The sequence below is a fragment of the Ciconia boyciana genome, chromosome 9 (assembly GCF_034638445.1).
Source record: "Ciconia boyciana chromosome 9, ASM3463844v1, whole genome shotgun sequence".
NCBI classification, from domain to species: domain Eukaryota; kingdom Metazoa; phylum Chordata; class Aves; order Ciconiiformes; family Ciconiidae; genus Ciconia; species Ciconia boyciana.
The window spans coordinates 23,948,132-23,960,247 of NC_132942.1; the positions used below are offsets into that span (position 1 = coordinate 23,948,132).

General features: G+C 63.0%; 1 protein-coding gene and 1 pseudogene across 1 annotated transcript; one reads left to right on the plus strand and one right to left on the minus strand.

The window, feature by feature from the left end:
- Window position 1: 1 nt before the first annotated feature.
- Window positions 2-5,352, minus strand: LOC140656344 (C-type lectin domain family 18 member A-like). Its single transcript, XM_072871922.1, has 12 exons — window positions 5,065-5,352; window positions 4,230-4,321; window positions 3,446-3,670; window positions 3,254-3,351; window positions 2,588-2,709; window positions 2,392-2,499; window positions 1,711-1,803; window positions 1,478-1,584; window positions 1,209-1,338; window positions 1,035-1,131; window positions 844-935; window positions 2-681 (listed from the first exon to the last, which is right to left on the minus strand). Exons 1-12 carry the CDS (start codon window positions 5,270-5,272, stop codon window positions 644-646), a joined length of 1,410 nt encoding a protein of 469 aa, XP_072728023.1. The 5' UTR covers window positions 5,273-5,352; the 3' UTR covers window positions 2-643.
- Window positions 5,353-7,012: 1,660 nt separating this feature from the next.
- Window positions 7,013-10,252, plus strand: LOC140656345 (fibulin-7-like; annotated as a pseudogene).
- The last annotated feature ends 1,864 nt before the right edge of the window (window positions 10,253-12,116 follow it).

The window sequence follows — 12,116 nt, forward strand, 5'->3', positions numbered from 1 at the left end:
AGAGGGTCTTTATTAACTACCTGGCAGATGGTGAGGAACCGGGTGATGGTGAGGAACCGGGCGATGATGAAGGACCAGGTGATGGTGAGGAACCCACGGTACCAGGCTGGGGAGTTCCCACCCAGGTTGGGGCAACGGCTCAGAGCTGAGCCCAGCCCTCACCCTGAGCCATGCTGAGGTCTGCGCCTCCCAGAAGCCCCTCTTGGCCCCTCGTTGCATTGGGACCACAGTCCGGATGCAGCCCAGCTGCCAATTTAGGAGGATGCTGTTGGATCCGGCTCTTGCAGGGGCATCTCCCTGCCCTGGGGGCTGTTGCAGCATGATGGCGACAGAGGAAGGTGAGGGGCAGAAGATAATGCTGTTTTGGGGATGCTGATGTAGAGCATGCGCCCTTCTCACCAGGTCCCAGCACCATGGGTCCCCTCCACCCGCTGTCCTCTGCACGAGGGAGCTGCAGGGGGGTCCTCCTGAGCCGAGGTCTCAGCTTGGCACAACAGTGGGGTCCTCCTGAGCCATGGTCCAGGCTTAGCATGGCAGTGGGGTCCTCCTGAGCCATGGTCCAGGCTTGGCACAGCACAGGGCTCCTCCTGAGCCATGGGCTCAGGACAGCAGCCAGTGCTGGCCGGTGGCTGGGGCTGCCAGCTCAGGGGTCCCACTGCCACAGGGAGATGTGCTCCTGAGCTGCGATGGGATGCGAAGAGTCAGTGCCCCCCGCACCAGGAAGGACCCAGGAGTCTGGGCAGGGCTGGCAGTGGGGCACAGACCCGGCAGAGCTGGAGACCAGCACCCCTGGGGCTTGGCACCCCCAGGAAGGTGTGGGAGGGCTCCCAGCCACTCACTCACCGAACTGGCAGATGTACCGGTTTCGGGTCTTGCAGCGCTGGTCGTTCCAGTTGAAGGCAGATGACGCTTGCATCTCCACACAGTTCCCAAACCTGTGCCCCAGCAGGAGGGTGGTGAAGCCAGCCAGCGCAGTGGCACAGCCTTGATGTCACACAGAGGTTGGGTGTCCTCTGGACCCAGTGAGCACTTACCCCTGGTTATCTGGCTGCCCGAAAGCGAAGCTGGTGAAGGAGGATGGCTCGCCCACATCCCAGCGGAAGGAAGCCTTGGACATCTTGTAGGTGAGACCTGGGGGAGCGGGAGGCGGGGTGGCACATCTGCCCACACCCCAGGCACCCTGCACCCTGCCCGCCACCATCACTCACCGATCCAGAAGTTCCTGGTCTCAAAATCGGTGTCTGTCACCCTGTTACTGGTCTCCAAGCGGCTGAGGTAGAAAGCCAGGATGTCCTGGATCTTCTGGTTTCCAATCTGGGCCAGCATCGCCCCTTTTTCCTGCAGGGAATGGAGCGAGTCAGCCCCAAACATGTGGCCCAGACCCGCACCAGGCAGTGGAGAGATGCACGGGGGGGCTGCGAGCACAGGTGGCATTTTTCAGCTGCAAAGGGATGCACGGAGCATCCTGGGAGCTCACCTGGCACTTTATTTTTGCCCCATAGTAGGTGTCGGCCTCGGGGGACACCATGAAGCAGTTGCCATCTATCCACACATCACAGGCATGGAAAGGGAACCGAATCTTCGCTGGGGACACAGGCAGGCACAGGTGGGTCCCTGTGCCAGCAGAGCCGGGCCCACTGGAGGACCCTTAGCCCGGCTGCAGGGGTCCCTGCTGCCACTCCAAAGCAGCGCAGGTGGGCACAGACTCACTGCCGCACTCGGCTCCACCATAGCCTATGTCGCAGAGGCAGGAGCACTCCTCCTTCCTGAACTTCCCGTGGAGGCACTGCCCGCTACACCTCACTGTGGGCAAGGCACTGCGTTAGCTGGTGGGGGGTTGGCAGCCCCTGCCCACCCCAGCTGAGCTTGCGCTGCACACTGGGGCACTGCACTGAGCTGCCCACGCTGCACTGGCCTTGCACACACGTCCACTGAGCTGACCTGGTGCATGCATGTGCTTCACCACTCTGTGCACGCGGGCACCGAGCAGACCATGAATGCTGCACCAGCCATGCACATGCATGCACTGCACTGGACCTGTGCACACATGCACTGCACCGGCCATGCATACACATGCACCGCACTGGCCATGCACACGCATGCACTGCACCCACCCTATGCATGCCTACATTGCATCTGCCATGCACGTGCATGCACTGCACCAAGCCTATGCACACATGCAGTGCACCAGTCATGCACATGCATGCACTGCACCAGTCCTGTGCACACACTGACACTGCACATGCATGCACTGCACCCACCCTGTGCACACACACATTGCACTGGCTATGCACATGCATGCACTACACCAACTCTTTGCACCATGCACTGCAGTGGCCATGCATCTCCAGAGGCGAGGGGAGGCAGGGGTTGTGAGGGTCTCCTTCTCACCTTGGCAGTACCTGCCCGTGTAGCCAGGGGGACAGGTGCACTGGCAGCTGCTCATGTCGAGGTGCCCACTGTTCCTGCAGCTCATGCGACAGGGGTTCCTGGGCACCTCTGGGCACAGCAGAGAGGCGGTGTGGGTGTCAAGGGCTGCGGGATGGCCGGGGGCCATGCAGGGGCCGGGGGGACTGCAGGGACTCACCGCAGAGTCCGCCGCCGTGGTCCCAGGACTTGAAGCAGCCGGAGAGGCCGGCGGTGCAGAGGGAGCACCACGGCCCCTGCTTGTAGGGCAGGACGGGCGTCCCCGCCACCTCCCAGTTGCCCCTGTTGCCGCAGGCAGCTGGAGGCCGTTGTCCCCCCCTGGCCCAGCTCCCTGCCCCGCCCACACAGACAAGCCACACCCCTTTCTGGGGCGAGGCCCCGCCCATATTGCCCAGCCTCGCCCACACTGCCCAGCCCTATCCATTTCCAACGCACAGCTCCGCCCACACATCTCAGCCCCGCCCACTTCCAGAACACAGCCCCGCCCAGAGCGCCCAGCCCCGCCCAGAGCGCCCAGCCCCACCCGCTGCCAGCGCAAGGCCCCCCCCAGTCCCAGCCCCCCACCGCCAGGGCAAGGCCCCGCCCCCACCCCTCTCCCCGCATCCCCATAGGCCAGCCCACACCCCCACCGGACACACCCCTGTGAAGACTCCGCCCGCGCAGGGGGAGGGCTTCTCCCAGCCCCGCCCACCCCAGGGCCATCGCATCCCCGTCCCCATTGACACTCCACCCACGCTTCCCAGCCCCGCCCCCTCATGCCAGGGGCCCACCCCCGCGGCCAGTCCCGCCCCTTCCCTCTCAGGCCCCGACCCCGGCAGCCCCTTACCCCGGGGAGTAGGCACAGGCGAAGGCCTCGCTGGGGCCATGGTCGCCGGTGCAGAGGTGCCGGCCGCAGCCCAGCTGCCCTGCCGTGGCCCACACCAGCTATGAGAGAGTGTGTGTCACCCCAGTTCCCGGGCCTCTGGAACCCCCTGGGCCCTCCATGCATCCCCTAACCCCTCATGCCCCCCATGCCCACCTGGGTGTAATGGTGGCAGGTGGCATTGCTGGCACAGCGCCCCGTCCTGTAGTCGTAGCATCGGCCCTCAGCGAACCAGCGCTCCAGCACAGCCCCGAAGCCCCCGGTACCCGCCGGCAGCAGGACCTCGCTCCAGCCCAGCTGTGGGGCCGGTGGCGGAGCAGGGCCCTCCAGGCAGCTGGCTGCCCGTGCCCCTGCCAGCCGCCCCAGCTCCTCGCTCCACTCCTGCGGGGGTGTGGCCGGCACCATGAGCCATGGGGACAGCAGGGGGAGGCCGGGGGACAGCGGGGAGCCACGCAGGGGGTGTTTGGGGACCGCCAAGGGGTCTGTCCAGGGGATGACTGGGAGACATCAGACGGTCAACGTGGGGGATGCTGCAAGGGACCCCAGGGGACCAGCCCTGCCCTTGGTGTGTGCAGGTGTGGGGTGACCAGGGGACATTGAGGGCCATCATGGGATGTGAGGAACCCCACAGGGGACCCCAGGGGACCAGCCTTGTCCTTGGTGTGCACAGGTGTGGGGTGGTCAGGGGACACCGAGGGCCATCATGGGGCATGGAGGACCCCATGGGGGTCCCCAAGGGACCAGCCCTGCCCTTGGTGTGCCCTGGGTCTGGCAGTGCTGGTGGCACGCCCTTCCCCAGGGGCCCCACGCTGGCCAGCTCTTCTGCTTCATTAGCTTGTTAACGAACTACTGTATAGCACCCATGGGCTGCTGCCCTCCCTGGGCGTGGGATGGGAGGTGGATGGGACATCCAAGGGGAGGGAGCGGGGGGAGGGCTCACCAGCTTCTGCATGTTGGCGGCGGGGGGCTGCACTTTGCTCCTCAGCTTGTTGTGCAGTGAGAGCACCAGGAAGGTCTCCTTCATGCTGAGAGCTGTGGGGGGACAGCAGGGGCGGGGGATGGGGCCAAGGGGCCCGTGGGGTGCAAGTGCCTTCCCCGTATCCCCGGCTGCGGCCGGACCCTTCAGGGAGCCATGGGAGTGGCCATCCACTCCTACGGCCCTCCGAAGGGTCCGGCCGCAGCCGGGGATACAGGGAAGGCACCCGGGTCTCCATGGAGACTCAAGGGGAGAGAAAAAAGCGTTCTTGGGCTGGGAGCACAAAAGGGGCAGGGGCCGGGTGGGTCCAGGCCACTGAGCCCCCGTCTCACACGGGTGGGCTGAGACTGTACCCGCCCCACCCGCCTCTTTCCTGCCAGCACCCGGACCCCACCGGGCTGGACCCATCGCTACACCCCCATCACCAGCCCCATGCCCCCCCTCCCAGCCCCATCCTATCACCAGCCCCAGGACCCCCCGCCCCAGGCCCATCCCATCACCAGCTCCATCGAATCACCAGCCCCAGAACCCCCCCAGCCCCATTCCATCACCAGCTCCATCCCATCACCAGCCCCATGCCCCCCTCCCAGCCCTATCCCATCCCATCCCATTCCATCGCCAGCCCCCATCACCCACCGAGACCCCCGTTGCCATCCCCAGGTGTCCATCACCCACCCAGCCCCCTGTCTGCCTGGTCTGGCCCCAGGGACGGTGCTCAGGGTGCACCCACCCCCTCCCAAACCAGCTGCCCCCAGCCCTGCTGCCGGCAGCAGACCCCCCCAGCCCCTCTCCCGATTACCTCCCGGAGCCAGCGCGGACAACTTCTCCGGAGCATCCGACCTCGTCTCACCCACCCTCCACACCAGGAGGCTGCAAACCAGCAGCACCAAGAGCTTCATGCAGGTGCCTGGGGTGGGAGGCGACCAGACCCCCACGGCTCTGGAGGGAGGATTCGGGAGAGACAAGCCGCCCCGTAGCAGCCCTGGCATCGGGGCGAGCTCGGCCATGCGTTCCTGCGCGCTTGTGCGTGCTTGTGTGTGTGTCTGGTTGCAGGATTTGATCCTATTCAGGACTCCAGACAGGCACCGCTGGTCAGCTCGAACAAAAGCTTGATGGGTGAGTAATAGCTCTGTCAAAACAGTTGCTCGCTGGCGCGAACGCGGCAGACAGCTCCCGGGGCCCCGGACTGCAGCCCTGCCGGGATGCCCCGCAGCAGGGTCGGCCCCCGTGCTCTGCCCCAGCCCCACCGCCGAGCTGGGGTCGGGATGGGAAAGCAGACAGAAGCGGGGGTCTCAAGCAGCACCCACTTTGGGGCACTGGGAGATTGGATGCCAAGGGGCTGGGGGCAGCTAAGGGGTCCCCAACGCCAGCTTTCTTCCTGCCCCATGAATTAAACATGCCAGGGAGTAACATACACCGCTGCGGGCACGAAGCCAAATACCCGCTCCGGTGAGCTGGGCAGCGTGGTTACGGGGTGGGAAGACATGAGGGCCAGGGGGCCGGCAGCGGGAGAGATGCAGGGCTCAGGGGGGCACGTCTCAGCAGGCGCTCGGGGTCGAGCAGGGGTCCTGGAGCCCATGCTGCTCACGGGGTTCAGTAGCACCCTGATGGCTCTGCCCCGGTGCACGACTCCCAGCACCCATGCTGGGGGGCTGGGGGTGCTCCCCTGGCACAGGGCAGATGTGTGGGCTTCAGACATCCCTGCTTGGGGGTGGCTGGGGGACAGGCACATGCTGCCATGCCCCTTCTTGTGGGCTGTCACGGGGCATCCCACCTGCCAGCTATCGGGGCTGAGCTGGATGTCAGCAGAAATCCAGCTCTGAATGCCCTCAGTTCCTTTGCCCTGAGCCTAACCCTAACCCTGGTCCTAATGCTAATGCCAACCTCAACCCTCATCCAAACCCTCCTGTTCATAGGGACCCGAACCTTTGGCACCGGTCCTTACACTAACCTTAACACTAACCCTAACACGAAACCTGACCTTAGCCCTAACTGTGAGTCTGATGCTAACCCCAACCAAAACCCTAATGCTAACCTCAACCCTAACCCTAGTGCTAACCCTAAGTCTAACGCTAATGCTAACCTCAACCTAACCCTAATGCTGACCCTAACATTAACTCTGACCCTAATGTTAGTGCCAACCTGCACGTCAACTCTAGGCTGCAGCGGAGCCCTGGGGTCCCCCTCTAAGCTCCAGCCATGGCTGAGCTCACCCCAGCAAAGCTGTGCTGAGGCTGGCGAGTCCGTGGCATTGCCAGGCTGCCCTCCTCGGCAGTCCCAGCCCCACCAGAGAGCTGGACCCCAGCGCCAACCCCAAATCCATCCCTTGTCCCGGGAGACTTTCCCATGCTTAGCAAACACACGGGATTAGCCTCATCCTGCACCCCCATGTGCCAGGGAGCCCCGAAGCTATGGCTGGCTGTGGGGGGAGCCTGGCCACCGCAGGTACCACAGCAAGTGCTGTGACAGCCACTGCCTGGCCCCGGCATCTGCTGGCCCTGTGACATGAAAGGCTCCAAAGTCTCTGATGTGCAGAGAGGGAAGGGAAGGGAGAGGCTGGCGCCAGTGCCAAGGGGAAACTTTCCTGTGGCTCAGCCTCGGCCAGGGCAAAAAACAACAAACACACGGGCACATGCCGCAGATAAATCCCAGTGAGCGCAGGAGCATGTCTGCAAGAGAGTAGGGCAGAACCGGACCACCGGCGTCTCATCCCTGCAGCCCGTGCAGCCGGAGCCAGCCCCGGCGCAATGCTCCTTGTCCTGCTGCCAGCCTGGCTGGCCCTGGGCATCCTGCAGCTGCCACTCAGCAGCGCCCAGGTAAGGACCCTCATGCCCCGCCTCCAGCCCCCTTGCAGACCCCACACTGGGGGCTTCTCAGCACCCACCTCTCACACCCCAGCACCCTGTCACCGTCCCAAGGGTGGGGGGTACGGCACAGCCACAGCACCCGTGAGCCTACCCAGGGCCAGGGGGGACGGTCATGGGGCTTTTCCCCTGCGGCAGCAAGATGATGGTAAACCCACCCAGGGCACCTGAGCTGCTCCTCAGCATCCAAGTGCCAGGGCAGGACCAGGAGGAGGAGCTGAGGCTGGAGCAGATACGGAGGCAGGGGCAGACCTTGCACTGGGATGGGGAGGAAGGGACTCTGCCCAGAGCTGGGCATCCAAACCAACCCCAAATACTCTGCCTGCTTGGGAGGGTCCCCCCAGGCTGCGGCAGGGTGGCGGGGGAGCCCGGCGGGTGACAGGGTTGTCCTTGCATCCCCCCAGGAGTGCCTGAGCCAGCAGCAGGTGCTCAATGTGGTGCAGCAGATGCAGAAGCTGCTGGCAGCACAGGAGGCTGCCCACCTGCAGGACACGTGCGGTCTCTGGCAGCAGCTCTCTGTCCTCCAGAGCCGCCTCCAGTGACAGGCCACCAAACACAATGGTAACCCTGGGCAGGTCACCGCCGTGGGGGTGACATCCCCATGGGGCCAGCTCAGACCCCTGGACCCCCGGCGAGCAGCCTGGGCAAGGGACCCCCAGCTCCTCGAAGGGGCTGGTGTCGGCTCCAGCCTGGCAATGTCTGTCCTCACCCTTGTCTGCCTGTCTGCAGAGACCTGTCCGCAGCCAGTGGTGCCCCTGAATGGACGGGTGCTGGGCCGGAGCATGCGGGTGGGCCATGATGTTCACTTCATCTGCAACGCTGGCTTCCGGCTGGTGGGCTCGGAGACGCGTGCCTGCCGGCAGGACCGCACATGGAGCGGCACCCAGCCCTTCTGCAGAAGTGAAGTGGGGTGGGGTCGGGGCACCATGGGCTCAGCCCTGCCTGGGGGATCTTCTGTCATGCCGAGCTGCGGGGTCCCATTGCTCTGCTCCCCTGGCTGCTGGGAGAGCAGCCCAGAGGCTGCAGCAATGGGCACCGAGGCTGGGCAGCAGGATGGGGCGAGGATGCGCTTCTCCAGCTGGTGTTCATGAGCTCCTTCTCCCTAGGTATTGATGACTGCTCCAGCAACCCATGTGCCAACAGTGGGACCCGCGTGGATGGCAACCAGAGCTATACGTGCCTCTGTCCCCGGGGCTGGTCAGGCCCCAGCTGCCAGAGCCCCATCTATGCCTGTAGGTGCCCAGGTTTGGGCTGTGGAGGATGGGTATGCTCATGGGCATGGCACCCGGTCACGCTGCACCCATCGCCCCCTTCCCTGGCTGCCTCCTGGGACCTCAGCCCCCACCCATCTCCACGTGCCCCCCACCCCAGCAGTGACACCCGCTCCCCCCCACAGACTGGGTGATGCTGAGCAACGCCTCCTTCAGCCGCCAGCCCCGCTGTGCCGAGGGCCGCCTGGGCTCCTGACGCTGCAGCTGTGACGCCGGCTTCCAGATGCGAGCCGGTGGCCTGTGCCAAGGTAAAAAGGTGGGGAGGATGGGGGGGGGGGGGGAACTGAGGCTTGGCATTGATGAGAGCCCCAGCTATGCCCTGCTCTGTCCCCCCAGATGTGGATGAGTGTCAGCTCTTCCAGTCTAGCCCCCAGACCCAGCTTTGCCTACACAACTGTGTCAACCTCCCTGGCTCCTACTGCTGCCTGTGCCCCGCCGGCTACCTGCTCCACGCTGACCACAATGCCTGCAAGGGTAAGAGCGGCGGGTGCAGGGCAGGGAGCATCCTACAGGACCAGGAGTATGGCAGGGAGCAGCAGGGACAGCCCCACTCACCCTGTGTCACCACCACAGATGTGAATGAGTGCGCCAAGAAGCAGCACAACTGCACCCAGGGTGACCTCTGCATCAACACCTTCGGGGGCCACCGCTGCGTGTGCCCCAAGTTCCCCCCTCCACGCCACAACACCAGCTATGTGAAGACCTCCGCCTTGTGAGTACCACGCAAGCCTCGAGCTGTGTCATGCTCTCTCCCCCAGGTAATGGGTCCTATGGTGCCCTGGGGACCATATTGTGTCACCCAGGGGCAGCAGGGAGAGTGCCAGCCAGTGCTGGTAGCAATGTGGGGTGCCCAGGTGTGCTCAGCACGCTACCCAATGGTCTTGGGATGCCAGTGGCTGGGGGTGTGGGTGGGAGCACCCCAATACACCGTGGCTTTATCCAGAACCGCAGTTGCCCAGAGCCCAGCCTAGGGGGAGTGATGCTGCTTCTCCTCTGCTGCACATCTATGCAGTGCTGTTGGCTGCCATCTGGCAGGCAAAACACCCCTGGTCCCGCTCTTGAGACTAAACCACTTTGTGGCCGAGGACAAGTCACCCAAGTGGAGGAGCATCCCTGCTCCGGACAAGTTCCTCTGTGGGAGGCACATCTGAGCCTGGCTCCATCCCTGGCCTCCAGCCAGGACTGTGGTACCCCTGGTCCCAGCCTCGGAGCATGACCCAGAGCTGCGTCCCTGCAAGGCATGGTGTTTGCCTGGCAGAGGCAGGGATGGGACAGAGATCTGATGCTGGGCACACTTGGATGTGGCTGTCTTGGGTCGCTCTGCCGCAGGACCAGCAGTGGGACTGGAGATGCTGTCTGCAGTGTGGGCTAGGCTTGTTTGCAAGGATGCAGGCAAGCCCCTGAGCACTGAGCGGTGGTACCCCTTCTCTTCTGGCAGCCAGTGCAAGAGGAACCCCTGCTCCATGGAGAGCCGAGCCTGCCACCTGGCTGCCACCTCCATCTCCTTCCACTACCTGCTGCTTCAGGCCAACCGCAGTGCCCCACGTCCTCTTCAAGATGTCCACCACCCGCTTTGTGGGCAACAGCCTGCACTTCGCCATCATGGGCGGCCGGGGCCAGGGCGTCTTCACCGTGCGGCGCTCCAACCGGCAGACGGGAGAGCTGGTGCTCACCAGCCCTGTGGCAGGGCGAGCCACGCTAGAGGTGGAGCTGGAGATGAGCGAGTTTTCCCGCAAGGTCCTCCTGGGCAAGCACATCTTCAAGGTCACAGCATTTGTGTCCCCATACGAGTTTTGATCCCCTTTGGAGGTGGGTGTGGGGCCAAGCCAGGGTCTCTCCTGGGGAGTGATGGAGCGGGTTCAGCTCAGCGATCCCAGTTCTTGTCCAATTGGAAACATCCCTCTCCTGTAATGCTTGCTCATGGCTGGTAACGCAAAGCCACTGCAGCAGAAATGGTGCCTGTCACAAAGGCTGCAAGGAAAACGCTGCGGGCAATGGGGGGAACAGCCTGGGGGTGCCTGCCTCTGCCAGCCCCCTTCCTCTCTGCCCGCATGGCACACGGAGGGGCAGGGCAGATGGAGCTGATGGCATGTGGTGCGCAGGTCTGGCTCCTTGTATCCTCTAAACAAAAGTGTCTGTAGGAAGGGTGTCCTCCTTGTTCTATGCCTGCTGTGTGGGAGCAGCCCCATGCTCCTGGGGCAAGGCTCCTGGGGAGAGCTGGGGGCTGTGGTCACAGCAGGGTCCCCTTGCAGACCTTGGGGTGGCAGTAGAGCTGTCCAGCCCACCCAGGATCATGCAGTGTCCATGACCCTCTCAGCACCACTGTTCCTGGGGGCCATGCTGAAGAGGCCCCCAGCGCAGGACTGAGAGATGGGCTGAACATGCTGCCCTGCACATCCTGCACAGCGAAGGCTTGTCCCCAGCCCCTTTGGCAGGTGCCAGGAAAGCACATCAGGACTCCCTGGCACCAGGTGAGCAGGGGATGGTGACCAGGGGCCGTGCTTCCTTGCGGCCGGGAGACTTCCCTCTGCAACAGCTCTGACAGGAGCCAACTGCACGGGCGGTCAAAGCTGCAACTCCGCAGCTCATGGAGCACTCGAGCTGTTCCTCTGCTTCTGACTCGAGGAGGGTGGGGAGTGAGGACAAAAGAGGTGCAGCCCACCTTGCTCCTTGGGCACCCCCTGCCACCACCAGCGCAGTCAGACCCCTGCACAGGGAGAGCCGCCAGCAGCTGGAGGTTGAAAAGGTAACAAGGGCCTTTGGGGACAGCAAGCAAAGGACATGCTGCCCCCGGGACACCCTTCCCTCCGCACACAGAAGCCTTCTTAGGTGAGTGTCTGGCCTGCCCGTGCCAGCACCCCTTGCACAAAGCAGCTGCTGTGCACAGACCACAGACCATAAAGACCTCCTTATGCGCCCGCAGCTGGCACTGCCGTCAGCTCTGCTTGCCAGCTCCTGGGACTCAGCATGGCTGCTTTGCTGGAGGAGGGGGAAAAGCCTCCCCAGGGGCAGCAGAGCTGCAGGCTGGGCTGGCGGGGCTGGCCGTGCTGCATCACAAAAATCCGCAGCTGGCCCGTGCCGACCAAGGAGAGAGGCTGGGATGCGAAGTAGAGAATTACAAGGGTAAATATTTATTCCTGCACATGAGGTGTCCCAGCCAAACTGGTCAACCCGAATGTGGTTTTGCACAGGTTTCTTATACCTTTCAAACATTCAGGTACAAGGTACAACACAATTTGACTAATCACTGACACCCACACTACTGGTTAATAATCTTAGTAAAACTTTGGAAAGCAATGATATTTCTGTAGCATTCTTGCTGCTTGTCTATTGATCCAGGTGTTCCTGGAGTCGGTCTTGCTAGAGTTGCTGATCTATGATGCCAGACGGCACTGGGAGGGTTTCAAAGCTGTGTCAGAGGGGCTGGCATGCTGGCGTTATCTCAGTTGACCCAGGGTATCTGTTATCCTTCATGGACAGCTCTAAGCTTCCACGAAGCAAAGTCCTTATTTCCAGGGCCGGGCTGTCCTTTAGTTAGTTTTACTTAAGAACAAACAATACCAAAGTCTCCAGTAAAATTCCACTACCTCATTACATTGCACTGTATAACCTGAACTAATATATGTATCAACAAAATTAATACATTTTCATACTATAAAGACTGGTTGATTTAATATTTAGGGAAGGGAATTTTCCTAACAGCTTCCAGGGAGCAG